The sequence below is a fragment of the Urocampus carinirostris genome, chromosome 14, assembly GCF_059441175.1.
Source record: "Urocampus carinirostris isolate Australia breed hairy pipefish chromosome 14, RoL_Ucar_1.0, whole genome shotgun sequence".
In the NCBI taxonomy this organism is placed as follows: domain Eukaryota; kingdom Metazoa; phylum Chordata; class Actinopteri; order Syngnathiformes; family Syngnathidae; genus Urocampus; species Urocampus carinirostris.
The window spans coordinates 12,157,021-12,174,503 of record NC_142362.1 but is presented as its reverse complement, the minus strand read 5'-3'; the positions used below and the strand labels follow the sequence as shown (position 1 = coordinate 12,174,503).

At 37.4% G+C, this 17,483-nt stretch overlaps 1 protein-coding gene across 9 annotated transcripts in view; it reads left to right on the top strand.

Annotated features, from left to right (window-relative positions):
* The window catches only part of map2 (microtubule-associated protein 2), a 43,653-nt gene extending 26,955 nt beyond the window's left edge, over nt 1-16,698 (top strand). For 5 of the 9 annotated variants that reach the window (XM_088353612.1, XM_088353608.1, XM_088353610.1 and 2 more), the window contains 4 exons: nt 7,358-7,450; nt 9,529-9,610; nt 11,520-11,632; nt 14,108-16,697. In XM_088353612.1, coding sequence (XP_088209738.1) covers nt 7,358-7,450; nt 9,529-9,610; nt 11,520-11,632; nt 14,108-14,317 — 498 coding nt within the window. In that variant the 3' untranslated portion in view covers nt 14,318-16,697. Of the gene's footprint in view, nt 1-1,420; nt 1,514-7,357; nt 7,451-9,528; nt 9,611-11,519; nt 11,633-14,107 lie in introns of all 9 variants that reach the window. The other 4 variants (XM_088353606.1, XM_088353605.1, XM_088353614.1 and 1 more) reach the window with 3 other exon arrangements.
* The last annotated feature ends 785 nt before the right edge of the window (nt 16,699-17,483 follow it).

The following is a 17,483-nucleotide window of genomic DNA, read 5'->3' as shown; positions in this document are numbered from 1 at the left end:
TCAAATACAATAAGAAGAAAAACCTCCTTAAAATAAGGAAAAATTATTTTATTTAGAGGATTTTGAGACACCTTTTTTATCCACATTTGAAAAAAAATCTTAATATAAATGTACTTGCTGTTTGAACTGTTGTCCTCAGGTAGATGATTCTATCTATCAAATGCGAGTACAAATTATATTATTTTACTATCAGGACAATACCAAATATCTTAAAATAAGAAAAACACATGTGCAAAATGTCTGCTAACCAGGTGAGAATTTTACTTATTTTAAGTATAATTTTACTCATTTTAACATTTTTTTTTCCCAAGTATAATAAGAAAGATCATTAAAAACGGAAATATGTCAAACCTAATATTTTTTTGCAAATGAGGAAAAGAAAATCATTTCTTTATTGAGCTTGTGTTTAATTGAAAAAAAAAGGTCAAATAAATATCTCGGAAATAAGCATACTAATATGGTATTCATTTTTTGTAGTATATACTGTAAGTTAATTAAATGTAAATGGACTGCGTTTATATAGCGCTTTTCAAGTCAATGAAGACCTTCCAAAGCGCTTTACAATGTTCTTCACACTTACCCATTTATACACACTCACACACCGATAGCCATTCAAGGCAACTACCTGCTTATCGGAGGTCAGTGTCTTGCTCAAGGACACTTCAACATATAACACGGAGGAGACGAGAATCAAACCTGCAACCACTTGATCCCAAGACGAGCGCTTTACCTCCTGGACTACTGCTGCCGATAGTGCCAGCACAACGAATAAAGTTTCCATCGTGTATATGTAGGTGTTATAAAACTCACTGTCCACAAAATCAGATCCCTGCCAAAACATGAAATATGCAGTGATGGATCACTGTAATTAAAGAAGCTCTTGGAGACAACAACAAGGCGGCTTTTAATCAGCTTTCTTTTTTTTTTTGCCTTGGCACGACAAAACAATGAGTTAAAAATATGCAACATTTCAAAAGCTGCTATGTATCCTGAGGTAGTTAGAATGAATTAGGAGCCAGGATGATGCAGATCTTATGTAAGGAAACAGCATGGAATTAAAAAATATCGTATAGAGAACCACAAAACCAAACAAAACTTGGTTTTACAACCTGTCAAACAGTAACATATTTATTTTATTTGCATGATTACAGATATCTAACAATAAGGCAAATGTTTCCCCCAATAATCAGTATTTGTTGCAAAAGATAACTGAAATCTCAAAAGTTAACTTATTCAGTGCCACTCATAGCTTCATGTCAAATACAATTTTACAAGGCTTGTATTGTATGTGTTAGATAACTGAACACGGCACTGATCTTCTTTCAACATTTTTTTGAAGAAAGGACGAAACATGCAAATGTAGCAATATTTTATTTTCCTCAATCCAACTCAGCATTGTCCTCCTTTTTTTGGCCTTCAGAATCATTTTATAAACAAGAAGCTGGACTTCAGGTACATACAATCAAAATGCAGCGCCCAGGAAAATCTCAAGCAACCTCCCATTGGAGGCAATGTATGTAAGCATCGTTCATAGAAAATGAAATCTTATGCCATTGGCAGAACATATTGCTTATTTTACATACATTTTTCAATATTTTAAAACATTATCTTGTTTACTGAATCAAATCAAATACACATTTAAATCCTTAAAAGAGCAAAATTATGGCACATAGTAGATTATTTGGCTCATTCTAAGTAAGAAAGTATTAAAATCTACCAGCTAATGAGATAATTTTGCTTATTTTAAGTATAATTTTTTTCTCATTTTACTTGTAAACAAGCTAAAATGTCTCTAAACAAAAATAAGCTCCATTTTCTGCCAACTGGGTAACTGTGTTCATTTTTCTTTGCGGTGTGGAGACCATAGGTCTCCCTTTAGATCCCACTAGTAGTACAGACGCTCCCCTACTTATGAACATTCGACTCACGTAAAACGGTAGATACGAACATTTTTTTCAGGATGTCGAAAAATATCCGGACATTGCTGTAAGTTAGATTTTGTATTGTGTGCACCTTTTTCAGAGTATAGGACATTACTTTAGTGCTTCTTCCCGCCGCAACCGGCATTAGGCGTTGTTTGAGGTCACCCAGGATCCACCCGGAAGTTAAAAAATCCGCTTGCTCTTCCTGATTCGTATGTAAATATCTCTTCTTTACCTGCTCGTAGTCCCACTGCTTCCAACAATGTAGCGTGTCTTTTGTCTTGGTAATGGATTACTCCGCGTTCATTAAAAAATACACTTACGCTCTCTCTGTCAGCACCCGTCTATTGTTAACACACCGAACTCTATTTAAAACTAAACTTTCGCGCTCTCTTACACTCTGGCACCAACTCTCGCAACATTCGTTGCCCTACATCATTCATGCGCATCTCACATTCTACGCCTACAGTATCTCAGGCGCGCTAAGAACTTTGACATTTTTATTGTTTAATATCTCGCGCATCCATTCAATATGGTTGGTGTAAAGTGTAATTTCTTTTGAAGTTAAAGTGGAATAAGAAAGCTTGATATGGTTGAGAAAATGGTCGGGACGCTTTTTTTCGACTTCTTTTTACCATGGAGGAGGAAGTTGCCTAACTCTTCCAAAAGTAAGTTAAACTCAACTTTATTTATATTTATAGAGCATATTATTTTATGAAATTTGTATTTTTTAGTACAAAACAATACAGGTTACTTAAACAAGCCTTAAACATACTTATAAAGATCCTCTAACACTTAAATATAGCACTGAAGCAACTTACGAACAAATTCAACTTACTTACGATCGTCCGGAACTCGTTCGTATGTTGGGCAGCGTCCGTATATTACTGTATACTGTGCAAAAATCCCTAACTAGCTTCATAGAGAAGTCCTTTACACTTACTTTTTGACCATCTTCCCTTTTATAGCACTGTTGTCTTCATTTATACTGTAAACAATATTGAATATTTCTTGACTGCATAGGAATTAAAACTGGAAAAGTGTATTTGAAAATAGGATGTCTTAATACTGTAAAACTACTCGCCTTTGAAGAGACATATGGAAAGGACAGCTGCTGTGTTGAAGTCGGTGAATGACCTTCACTCGAGGAAGAAGACACATTTTTGGGATTGGGAGTTTATTTTTTTAATATACGTGGTTTGGTACATATTAAATGTAGCACACGTATTATTTTTCATTTCCTTGGTAATCAGTATATTCTAACATGTCTGCCATGCCTTTTTGTTTTTGTGACAAGATGAATATCAGTGTACATTGTTTGGAGGTGGACCTGTGACAACTCAGCCTTTTATGAATATGTTTTTACTTCCAATCACCCTAAATGTTCTGTGGAATCAGACCATTCCATACACATATATACTTTTTAATTTAAGCATTCTAGGTGAATATTTCTTGTGGCCTTCCCAGAACTTTGAAATAGTCAAAACATGGTGACAATTATTGTTTTCAATACATGTCAATTCTTTGAAAATAGCAGGTTCCCCAAACATCTATCCAAGGGGTCGGGAACCTTTTTGACTCAAAGAGCCATAAAAGCAAAAAATATTAATTTTATTTTGGGAAAGAGCCACACCATATATTATGAGACAAATTTACTAAATTGCTAAACCCGCGCCCCAGACAAAAGCATAGTCTTCAGCACATTTATTTTTGATGATTTGATAAAAATTATGAAAAGAGAATAATGCCAGAGCCCCTGTCCCTAAATCAACAAACATACCACTTTAAACTTGTCTCTTTCTTGCAATTACTCAAGATCGGTTAAACTCCTTTTTACCCTTTTTTTTCATACATATTGGTTTCAAAACCAGATGCAAGCAGTTATTGTGTAAAAACGTCACAACATTCTTCAAATAGGGAGCCTGATGAGCTCACTTTTGGCGCAGACGGCGTAGGGCGAGAGATGGGAGGGAGTGCTTGCACATTTTGCATAGCTCCACCCATCCTTCCCACTCACCCAATTAAATGACTAAGTTCTCTTCCGGTGTTTTGGCGTATTTACAGTTCTGTGGATTCATCATAAGGTATCTGAACACTGAACACAGATTATATAGTGAACTTTTATATAAAGGATTCTTTAGCGTTGTACAGCCAAAACGAGTTTTTTCCCCCCCTTTTTTGTGTGACACCTTGACTGTAAATTGTAGTGAAAACGTGCCCTATATATACTGCGAAGAAATCACATGTTAATTAGCTTTGGTTTGGCGTTACGTGGACCTGAATTGAATAGACATTTCAAATTTTGAACAAGATGGAGAAATTTTCCATGCAATCAAATTTGTCTCTGAGCCACAGACACTCATAGAAAGAGCCATGTATGGCTCGCGAGCCATAGGTTCCCGACCCCTGATCTATCCAGTCAGAGGTTTGCTGGCTAAATTATTATTTTGACTTTGGCACCATCAGCTGGCGTAGTGGTGTGAAAACTCAACAAATGTTTACTTTGTATACAATTGACACCACGGCACAGAAAGGAAACAAACCAAAATCCTGGGAAATGCATTGAAATACACATGGTTTAAGATTTATCAAAGATTATGAATTATATCGGAAGTCTGTATGTCCCAAAAATGTGCATAGTATGTTTTGTCTATAGTTTGTGGTTGGCTCCCAAATGCAATAACAAATCAATCACAGCAGAATCCCACTATGGACATCTACATGTTTTTATAACCGGGGGGAATTTGAGATTCCAAGTGTTTTACTTTTTTAAAAAAAATCCCCAAAACCTAAAAATGTGCATATTATGCAGGGTTAAAGTCCCTGTGAATATTATACAGTGACTCCCAGTAATAAACAATTTATTCAAATACAACATAATTGACCCAAATAATAAATAAAAACACATGTGCTCTCTCATAAACATGACCCGATGTTGTGAAATTTATAATTTTAATACACAACTTGAGGGGCTTTTTGAAAAAGCTGACATGTCTGTCCGTCATCTTACGACTGTAGAGGCCTGAAAGACCATTTTGCAAAGGTAGCTTGCCCCTGTTGTGCTGAAGCACAGGCATGTTTGTTTTCCTCACTGTTTCCTTCTCTAGCCACTCATGAATACACTTGGCTGCAGGCTTTATTCTATGCTAACCGCTAATGTTATTGTTAGCTGCTACGTGTAAACCTAACTGCCGCTGAGTACTATGATTCTGCTTTCCTCATGCAATCTTTGACTGGTCTTTTTAGTAGCTTCTCCAACTAGCCACTTAGGTTGGCCACCCACACTAACCCTGGCCAACTCCAACTATCCATTCTTTTCAACCATTCCGGGTCTATCCAGCTCCCCTGTTTTTCTGGTTGTCGCTTGCAGGGATAAAGTAAGCTTCCGAATTTTGCAAAGTGGTATCCTTGGGGCTTCCATAGTAAATCTTCTACGAATGCATATCTTTCAGCTTCATTCTTAGCTGCAACGACCTCTAGGTGGGAGTTATTACATATGGTGTCTTAAAATATTTTCAATATGTTTATATACCTATTTCCATTTTCCTTGCCCCCAATTTGGTACTTTCTATCAGTATGGCTGCTTGCTTTTCCGGGCTGGCTAAAATTAATTTGTTGTTTGGCTCCAACTCTTCTGTCTGCTTTTCATGCATGCTTTTTCTCTTTTGCAGCTACAAGAATCTTTATATACTGCAGCATACCAAATTTGTATCACCACGTTCAGTTAAAGAAATGGCCACAGGCTTTGGCAGCTTTGAACCTCTGTGCGCATGCTTGTGTCATTGCACATTTGCAAGGAAACAGGACATTCCGTTTCGCTCAATAATAGACGAGTGGTGTCCAAATCTTTTTTCTTTTGGTTGAATTTGATTAAATTAACAAGTAAACAACAATATTCAAGTCAAGACATTTATACGTATAGCCTTAATTACACGGAGTTTCAAATGGCTGCACAGACCACAGAATATTGCAAACTACAGACTTATTACACCATCCCAGGTAAAAACTCAAAAACCTCTACATGAGGAAAACAAAGAAACCTGGAGAAGGGATCGGCGATTAGGTAATCCCCCTTCCAGGATGGCCAGACTGCAATGGATGTTGCATTAATAAACAATCCATATATATTGTAAAGATGAAATATAGGCCATTCATAAGCTACATAATATAGATGTGTTTTAAGCCTCGATTTAAACATTTCCACTGAGGTTGCAGATCGAATCTCAGGGTGTAGAGCATTCCACAACACCGGGGCCCTAATGGAGAACGCTCTCGAACCTGCTGATATCTTCTTGGCTCTTGGGATCACTAATAGACCAGCATTTTCAGAGTGAAGGCTCCGGACCGCAACATAGGGGGTAATTAAATCTGAAAGATATGAGGGAGCAAGTCAAATGCAAGATGATTGCATTATTGTAGTTCACCAGTATAAGATATAAGATCATTGTAAATTCATTAAAAAAAAAAATATATATATATTTGAAAAATGTATTAAAAAAGATTTTAATACGATAATATAATCATCTTTAAAGGTTAAAAAAATTCTACTGTCATCTCAGATTATTTTAATCATTTGAATTTACTCAAAAACCAAGTTAGAAATACAATAACATAAAAAAATGAGAAAAAAACGTATTTGTCATTGGTACAGGGTTTTTTTTTTTAGTTAAAGGGATTTTTTTTCTTAAAATCTTTAATTATTATAATGTAGCCCCCTATACAAATTAATATAAATGTACTTGTTAGTCGTTAGTCATTTAGATCAACATTGAATAATTCAGAGATCCTCACTGAACTTCTGGACAAAGTATGCTGCACCGAAAGTAAAGAGGCTGAATAATTTTGCACAACCAATTTTTTCGTTTTTTATTTGTTAATTTGTTTCTACTTACATATTTGATCTTTTAACGCTAATATTTGCTCCAATGTTATCCTTTCATCTATCTATTATCAATTGATTCTCTAATTAATTCTTAAAATGTTGTTTTCAAATCTTATATTGTGTTGAAACATAGAAAAAGCAATTGAGAGTGTACAGTAATCTTTTTATCATAGCTTTCCTTTTGGAAAACCTGATGGGCCCCATCCTTACTGACTCTACAGCTGGCGGCCCCTTAAGTAAATAAACCTCTGCTCTGTATGAAAACAGTGCTTTTATGTTTATGTTAATTTTAATATTTTTAATAACTTAGCTTTAGTTTTCATTTTGTTTGTTTTATTTTTATTGTTTTTTTGGACACCTTCGTACAAGACTGCAAAGCTGAGCTTCAAAAATAGCTTATGACTCTGCGCCATCATTTTTTGATTGTGCTACAAACCGTTTAAAAGCACACAGTAGCCAAAATTGGCTCCCTATGTGTACATGATAAAACCTTTGAAGAAGGTGGATTTTTAGAAGGTCCACACCAAGCTCATTCCTCACCTCCATCCTGCAGGTCCTCATCCCCAGTGTAAAACTGAACTATAGCCATGTTCAGTCTAGGTGTGGGTCCTTGGACAGGAGGGGCTACTCGGCAGGAGGTGGCAATGTGAGTGTCGTACATCGTTTCAGTGTTTGTGTGTTTTTTTTTGTCACTTTTGTGTCGTTGTGTCTTTGCTGGTCTGCTTAAACTGCTCTGTGCTCGTCGAAGCTTAATAACGCTCATTGCCTTTCAACGATTGCCAAGCTTCTCCCCTCAATTTCCGATGGTGGTAGGTTGCCATGGTGACATCTTGAAGCATTGAGTACTCTTATCTAAATTAAGTACCGAGTGGGTTAAGGACACTTGTCGGGACACATCTTTAGTTCTTAGAGATCAGATTCAAAATCATCGGACAAACACTTCACTCAAGGAGTATTTAAACATAAAAAGGATAATTTAAATCAGTGGTGCTTAACTGGTGGATCGGTATCCAAAAGAGGGACACGGACTCGTTTTCAGTGGGTCGCAAGGCCTTTCTTGCACTGGCAAGATAATGCCTCCAATAGGGGGCATTTATTCAATAAAAAAATAATTCAGTATTGATAAAGTATAGTGGAACTGGAACTGGTAAGGAGTAGAGACTTTCTAGAGAAACTTGGGAAGGTGGTCTTGGGGTGGTGAAGGTATTTAAAAGATAATTTGGGTGTACCATTAAGAGGGTGGGTCTTAGGGCGTTGAGGGCACTGCTTGTGAAAGAAACTTTGGAAGGTGCTCTTAGGGTGGCGTAGGTCTTCAAAAAAACATTAAGGAATACCTTTAAAAAGATGGCTGGTGAGGAAGGTCCTAAGACGAGGAGGGAACTTAAAAAGTCTTGGGAAGGGAGGCTTGTCGTTATTGCGTGTGAAAGGCTTGAGCAGGATTAAAACGATTCAGCAAAGTACAATGGGAGGCTGGAGTATTTATTGTACGGGTTAGCTGATTGGTAGCGCCTGGACAGTAGAGCTGGAAAATGGGAGGAGCCCCAGGCGCTGGACAATGACAGGGCCAAGTACAAAGTAGATGGCAATAATGCCCTGATTCAGTCAATAGGCGCCGTCCCAATTGTATTTGAGAGGGGCCACATATCATTTTATTGTGATTTTTTTTTTTTTTTTTCCTGGTCATTAAAATGGGTCCGAAGAAAGTTAGTGATAAGGTGAAAGAAAAGTGAAAAAAAGGGAGAACCAGGATCGAGTCCAAAATATAAAAAATATTGTACTGCCCTTAAAGCAATGCAATAATTTGTTTGAAAATGTTATATTTCTAGGTTTTCAACCAGTATCATGTTTTATTATCTTTACAATTAAGTTATTATCGTTGTTTAGGTACACCATTTTTTATAATTTTGCAACGTAGGCTCATGTGCAAGTATATACGGCTGTCACGACCAGAACGGAATCAGGACCCAAATGCGTAGTGTTAACCACAAGTTTATTGACAGAAAGAGAAAGGGCAGCACCCACGATCCGGTACTCGCTGGACGCGGGAAGCAAGCCGCTCACACAATCGGATCATGATCCGAATACGGAAGTGGATCTTCCAGAGCGGGAGATGGCGGTGTCAAGGACGAAAAAAAACGGTCGATAGCCGGGACAGGAGGGCAAAAACGTGGTCTGGATCAAAAACGGGTCGTGAGCCGGGACGGGACAGCAAACGTGATCAGGGTCAAAAACAGGTCGTAGCCGGAGACAAACGAGGGGATCAGGAACAGACGGGTGAAAAAAAGGGTGCAAAAGCGGGACAGACGTCAGGGCCAAAGTGCTTGCCTTGTAGGAACAGAGGTTCACTGACGGACTGACAACAGGAGAGTGAAAGGACTGGGCTTAAAAAGGACCGGGAACCAACCTGGTAGCCCGCAGCGGCTGGCACCAAATGAGCAGGCACAGGTGATCTAAATCAGTCATCATGACAACGGCACTTGAAGGCGTTTCGGTCTATTGTTTTTTGAAAATAAAGCTGAATATATTATACCAGTTCTGCACAAACTGCCCAATCCTTTCAATTGATTAATTTGAGAAGTTCAATTGTTTTCTTGATTTGAGTCGCGGCTTGTCATCAGGGTGAAACTGTGGGTCCTCAAATCAGACGAGTTGAGAATCACTGATTTAAATGTGTGGGACCCTTTTTTTTTTACAGCATCTAACCGTATTTATCTTTTTTTGCAGATACAGATACAGAACAGGAAGATTGACTTGAGTCATGTGACCTCAAAATGCGGCTCATTAGACAACATTCACCATCGCCCTGGTAACACACTTTCACGACTAACATGACAAACAAAATAATAAACATGATATCAGAATTAGAATTGTCTTCCTAACAATGTGATGAACACTGTTTACAAAGAGATCGAATGTAGCACTCCAGGGTGCACTTAAAAAAAGACTTAAAGATTCAGCGTGTATTATTTGAACACTAGACATTGCTGTATTATGTGGTACAACTGAAAACAAGTGCTGGAAGCATCACAAATAATATAAACTACGGAGACTCTTAAGTTAGCAAACTGCACTATTTTTCTTCTCATTTGGGTTTTTTTAGGGGTTTCCGTAGCAGCAAGATAGCCAACAATTATGTCAGCTCCCTCTAGGACTAGGTGAAGCTCATGTTATTTGAAATTAATGCAAATTTCTTGACCTACAGGTATTTTACAAAATGCCCCTATTGTTTATATCTAAGTTGTTTTTTTTTGTTTTTTGTTCTATGAATTACGTTTTTAACACTAGTGGTTGCTAAATTATACACACCATCCCTTTAACTTAGAAAAATATGATAAAAAAGAATGTGGGGATAAATAGGCAAAAATATTTACAAGGTAGTTCTTGGAGACTGTGTACATACATAAGCCGCACCTGACTATAAGTCGCATGCCCACATTGAAACATGAAATATTTAAATAGAAAGATGGTACACAGAAAGAGTTTTATTAATATACGGTACCTCAACTCCTTAAGTTTTCAACACCCTGCCAGCGGGCCACTGGACTTTTGAGAAACAAATATATGAATAATATATGGAATATACTCATCAGAGAAACATCAACATCAGTCTGAAACATGATACCCGAAAACGATAAAGCCAGCGTAACTCACCGTCACGTCCCCTGGCCGTCTACAACTTACTTAAATGTCTGCGAAAACAGCTTTGTTACGTCAAGAACAATCCATAGAATCCAACGTATAAAATATTTACAGTACTCCGAAAGACAACAAAAATAATTGCCCGAAGCATTTCTGCTTCGCTGGATGTTGCTTTTTGTAATCCGTTCGTTTTGCCACATTATTTCCGTTTACAAATATTCAGATTCGTAAAATTATTCCCAATATGGTAGTTAGCACTCCCTTTTTCAATTGACACCTTTTATTCATACACAAAGCGCAGTTATATTAAACCTGCGTTATTCTTCGAAACATATATTCCACCTGTCTCACTCTTACCTTTACCGCTCACGTGCCCTGGCGGCAAATGCATAAATTAGCCGCATCATTGCATAAGCCACTGGGTTGAAAGGTTGAAAGTCGCGGCTTTTAGTCCGGAATTTATGGTACTTATATCGGCAAAGTATGTTGATATTTTCTTAGCCTCAGCTAACTGTTAGTGTGTAGCTGAGTGCCTCGGTCCAGTCTTTTGGCTTGATTCGAAATAGGTCTGTCAGTCAGCCAGTCACATTTTTTTGTATAGCCCTAAATCACAAAATGTCTTAAAGGACTGCACAGGATTACAATTACACCATCGCCTGATCTTAAATCAACATACGGGCAAGGAAAAACTCAAAACTTCAGCGTGAGGAAAAAAGAAACCTTGAGACGGGGCCTCACAAGTACAATTCTCTTCTTTCCTTTGATCAGAAGTGTCCGCTGGGATCCTGTAAAACTTCCATTTTACAATCACTAACATTTTTTTCTCCAAATCTGGCAAATAAACACAAAACATGATGACTTTTTAACACCTAAAGAAGCAATGAGAGCTTTTGTTCCATCAGACTCTTGACCAGTGTGTTGTGTTTTTCGCCTTGGGCTTTGGCCGTGATGTCACGTGCGACGTAGTTTATGAAAGGGTTTTTAACTGCATATTATCAGAAAGGCTTTCTAAACAGATTACTTTTTTTCACCATTATAGTGTAAGAAAAAAATGCCTTTTTTTCTTTGGTGTCCAGGTGGGGGCAACATCCGTATTGAGAGTGTCAAGTTGGACTTCAAAGACAAAGCCCAAGCCAAGGTGGGATCTTTGGATAACGCTCACCACACTCCAGGAGGAGGCCGTGTTACTGTAAGCATTATTTAGAAATAATTTACAAATTATTTTCTAGTTTTACTTGTTTACATTAAGATTACATTCTAAAATCGACAGCCTCTTCCCTGGTGGCATCTGTATGTTTTTCAGCGATTCCGATATTTTTGACATGAGAAAATTTGGTGATTGTAAAGTTTTGCGTCAGGTGATAAATTAAATGTATTGCTCACCAATCACCTAAAAATGCAAACTTAAATTAAATGTTTTATTTAAGATGTGGTGTTTTTATCAACTACACACACACACACACACAATGGCAAACAACACGGTAACAAAATGTAAAAAAAAAACAATCAAAATAAATAAATACACAAATCTCTCAAAACGTATTACAATTAGAGGACAATCTGCTTAAATATGTCCCAGTAATACTAAATAATTTAAAATATTAATTTAAAAAAAGGGCAATACTTGGTTTTGGTTGCTCTTTTAATTTTACTTTTTACCTTTTTTTGTTAGTTTTTATTCATACATTCTAATGAACTGCTATTCAGACATTGTTTTGTATTTGAATTACCGTAAATTCCGGACTACAAGCCGCTACTTTTTTCCAAACGTTCAACCCTGCGGCTTATTCAGTGATGCGGCCAATTTATGTAACTTTTCTAATAGCCGCCAGCGGCGCTCGAGTACAAAAGGTAGGAATATATGCGCCGAGGAAGACTGCAACTTCTTAGCTTGTGCACAATTTAAATTAGCGTAGACATATCCTCACCATGTAAATTGCAATAAGAAAGGCACATGACGCAGCTTTCAAGCTAAAAGCAATCGAGCAGTCCGATAAAGAAGGAAACAGAGCTACTGCACGTAAATTTTACTTTGCGAGTGTGTTGCTAGCGTGTTTTTGCATTAGGGAGATTTTGAATAAGGGAGGGTGGGACGAAGTCTGTATGACAAAGTATCTTTCCCATACTGGGGAAGACGACTTTGATGACACCAGTTATAAGGAGGAAGATGAGAAAGGTTTACCGTGATTTCTACAGTACCGTATGTTTTTTTTAACAGACCCATTTATTGTGTTGCGAGCGTGTTCCTAGTAGCGTTTTGCTACCCTTCACAGGCACGGTTTGGGATGAAAGTTATAATAATATTATTAAAGCTTTGAAAACTCTCTCGGTGTACCGTCTTTCTTTGTAAATATGTGTAACCATGTATAATATGTATTTGCAACTGTATATTTTTGTAATGTATTTATTTTAGAGACTTATTCTGATATGTTTTCCACGGGCGAATCAAAAACGGAGGCTGATGGGAAGTGGAGTAAAGGTGAGACGTGTTTGTGGACGCAGCGGACAATAATGGATATATATTTTTCCCACCCTTACCTTTGGAAATATACATTTTTTTTCCTTGGATTATTTTCAACGGGACCCGTACTCTGCAGGTCTGCATCAGACCTTAAGTGCCGGTATAATTTTCCGTTCATTTTGCCTTCTGTGGTTTTTGAACTGTGTACTTTATATTCAGTTACAATCGCGGGACTCAAAGTCGGGTTTGGGTTAATTTTGTGATTGTATTACATGTTTTAATGTGGGCACATGCGGCTTATGTACAGGTGCGGCTTGTGTAAATACAAAAGCGGTCATTCTCTTAACATGTGAAGGGTGCGACTTATAATCAGGTGCGCTCTATAGTCCGGAATTTACGGTACTTACGTACATATAGAAATGCTTTTGTCAGATTTCAATTATTTTCTTCTGCCGACGCTTTTTTTACAAATGCATTAATAATATGTTTTTCTGCCTGCAGATTATTTTTCTTACTGCAGTATTTTTTAACTTGACTTTCTAGTTAAACGGGTGAAATAATTTCATTAAAAGTTGTCAGTTCATATCATTTATTTTTCCTAATTGCCCAAAATAATATTATTTTTTTTTCCTCTTTTATAATTAATTTAAAGGTTTTTTTTTACAGGAGAAGCGAAAAAACCTTCAATATGAGATAATAGGCAAAAATATCTACTAGGTTGTTGAGAGGTATAAGATAAAGAGACTGTCGACGACACGTAAACACTTACTGTGCACTTAAAGCTAAAGTTGTGTAACTTTAAATGGACGCACACACCAAAATATTTGACATCGAATTTTACATTTTTTGCCTGTAGTAGTTTTACCACCATACGTAAGCAGTCACGAGCAGTGAGTGGTCACGAGCAGTGAGTGGTCTCGAGCGGTCTCTACTGGTAACCGCTGGGACTGCTCGTGAACAGAATATCCCTGGATTTTTGTTGCAAATACGACTCGTAAACCAAAATGATCCTGTTTCCTGTTTGGAGGTGCTCTTATAAAGTGGTACCACTGTATTCTTACTTTTTAATGCAGTTTTCAGATCGGCTGTGTTGTAATGATGGTCTGTACATCCCCTTCAAGACTCTGGGATTAAGGGCTGTACAAATAGATTTGACCTAACTTTAAGAACAATAAAAATGCAATTTCTCTCACCTATCACTAGATTGAGAGCCACCGGTTGACATTCCGCGACCACGCCAAGGCCCGAGTGGACCACGGCGCAGAGATCGTCGTTCGATCCCGCTCCATGTCGCCACACCGCCACCGGGACAGCCACCTCTCGTCCTCCGGCAGCCTCAACATGTTAGATTCGCCCCAGTTGGCTACCTTAGCCGAAGACGTCAGCGCCGCTCTGGCTAAGCAGGGTTTGTGAACTCTTGCGCTCAAACCGGCGGCTCTTCACCGTCCGGCCGCCCATCCGCCGCCTTGACGCACGCTCGGGGTGGTCACGACTTTGCTTGGCACCTGGAGGGACTTCAATCTTTGATGCTCTTTATATCTGTTTCCATTCCTGCCATGTTCTCTTTGGTCCTGATTTCCTCTGCCTTTCCTTTTGAATGTTGCGTAGAATAGTTCACCTGTAGTGCTAAACAGTAGTGGTACAAAAATGAAGCTTCGTGATGCTTTGTGAAGTACTTGTTGTATATTTTTACTTCTGAGGAAATTCTTAAATGGGGTACCAGTACCTCTAACACGTCTAGTACCTCTAATGGTTCACAGATCCCTAAACACTAGACTCTAGTCACTAGACGTTGTCAATTGGTACTAAGACTTGAGTCTTAGGGGCACTACTTCCTATGGTGTGTCTTGGGCAATTACTGCTTGGCTGCACCCCTCTACCAGTTCCCATGGTCCCCACTAATTTTGCTCAGATACAGCATCTTCATCATCTGGTCGCTGTTGTTTTTCGGTTATAGAGGGACATCTCGCTCAAGAAGTACTCAAGATTCACTTATCCATACATACATTTTCTGCGCCACTTATCCTAATGATCTGCATTTATATAGCACTCTTCAAGTCACTGAAGACCACTCAAAGCTTTACAGTGTGCATTCACACACTTAACACACCAATAGCGACAACAGCCATGCAAGGTGCCTACCTGCTTGTCTGGGGGGTTCAGTGTCTTGCCCAAGGACACTTTTACATTTAACTGGTAGTGTCACAATCACCTTGTCTGACAGGTAGGAGCCGAGAATAGACCTCTCGGTCCTAAGACGAGAGCCCTACCTCCTGAACTACTGCAGCCTCTTATCCTCAAAAGGGTCAAAGGGTGCTGAAGCTCATCCCAGCTGGCACGGGAAGAACATACAAACTCCGTACAGAGAGTTATCCTCTGCACCATGGGGCTGCGCGCTAACCACCCGATCTCCCCAAGCTTACAGCACATAGTATTCCCAGGCGCTCTCCCATTCAAGTACTAACCAGGCCCGACCTAGCTTAGCTTCCAAGATTAAACAAGATCGGGCGTTCTCGGGGTAGTATGGCCGCACGCCATATTTACTTATATTTCTAACAAATCGAATTAAAATTTCCAGAATGTAAAACTACCAGCTATTTTTCCCACTATTTTACTATGTCTTTAAAGCTTTAGTTTTAGTCATATCAAACCCTAAATTGATTGATTTCCACTTTTATTTAATATTTTAAGTGGTAATTTTCTCAATGTATTAAGAGAAAATGAACAATATATTTATATATAAAGAAAAGTAATACGGTACTTAATACTGCCTGTTTTGTTTTGTTTGGGGGGCGGGGGACAGATCTATATATCAAAGATTCCTCCCTGAGAACAATTTGAGAAACCCTGCACTTGGAGATTGGTTTGACTGTAAAAGAAAGAGATAACAGAGCTTTCTAGTGGAGTAAAAAATACAATAAATGCGTCACGAAGCTTCATTTATCAATCACTACTATAACATTGTACATACAAACGAGGGGTGGTTCTAGGGGCCGGCCACACATCGGCCTTATTTTACTTCATTTTAAGACGCCTCGGCTTTTATTGAATTGTGGCCGGCACATCATGATGCACGCGTTGTTCTTGCTAACGTGCATGGGCGGCAAACCCCTTAAATAATCCGAATCCTTACTGCTAGTATTTTTTCCCCTCCTAATCTATAAATATATATCCAAACCAATATCAAGTATATATACACGGAAACAAGTATAAGAACGCAGTTTCTTACCCATCTACAAAACATTTCCTACATGACCGTAAATAAAACATACCTGTATAATTGCTAGCGCTAAGTCAGGAGCATGACTCACAATGAAAAAGGCTATTTTGTAATTTGAAAAAGGGATTTTAGTAAGCCATTGGGAAATGAAGCGAGGGAATTTACATTTTGTAGTTCTTAGTTATTATCGGCGTATTAAACGTCGTCACCCGGGACTGACGGGAGCAGAGTTTATGGATTTTCTGAATATAGTGCAGCTTTTGATGTGTATGACGGTTTTGTTGCAGTACGTGAGAAACTTTTAGACAAGAAGCGTGATGAAATTCTTCCATTGAGAAAAAAAGTGTGTTCATGCCGACTTTTACTTGTTTGTTTGCAACAGTGTTTTCCGGCATCGCTCGTCTCTGTAAGCTCTCTTCTCACACCAAACCCTGCAGCAGTTGTAATGTATTTAAACGGTCAAGTAGATGTACGCGTCTTATTTTTTTCCCCCCTGCTCTCGCTGGTATGATGACTCCAATGAATTAAAATAAATGAGATAAGGAAAAAAACATGTAGTGATGCAGTCATTTTTTGGGAGATATCTGGTGAGTATGGAGGACCAAAATGGCAAAGATTTAAATTTAGATAATTAAATAAAAGATTGCATGTAAAAAATGTAAATTCAAATAAATACAGTAAAATGTATGCAAAAAAATACATGAACACATCAAAATACAAATGTTTAATACACATGTTTTAAAAAAGCAAAAGTGACAAAAATAATGTTAAAATAATATAAAGAATTTTTATTTTCATTGAGATTAGGAGTTGTACAAATACATGTGACTTCACTTGTTTTTTTTTCCATTTAATATAAATCAAAATAAATCAATGAGCAAATAGCTAGATAAAGTAAAAAAATATATATAACAATAATAACTTAAAAGCACCAAATTAAAACGGTTAAATAAATGTGAAATAAATACAACCATTAAAACATGGTTTGAAAAACAGAATTAAATCATACATTTACAAAAGATATACAAAATACAATATATAAATCGAATTAGATGTCAAAGAATTGATCACATGTATCCGTATGAGATTAGTTTTTATTTTTTCCAATGGATTTGTACATTTTTTATTTACTATTGATAATCTGTTTCATTAGATTTAAAATATGTATTTTTAGAACATTTCCTTTTAATTCACAATTTATATAATTCTATGTTCATTTTTATTATTATTCTTTTTATTTTGCCAAGTATGTAGATCCATATTTTCAATTTAAAAAACAATTTATCTCTTTAAGTCTATCTCATTGACCTTTCAAATGTGTAATTATTTGGAGAAAATTTAATAATTTAAGAAAAAAAA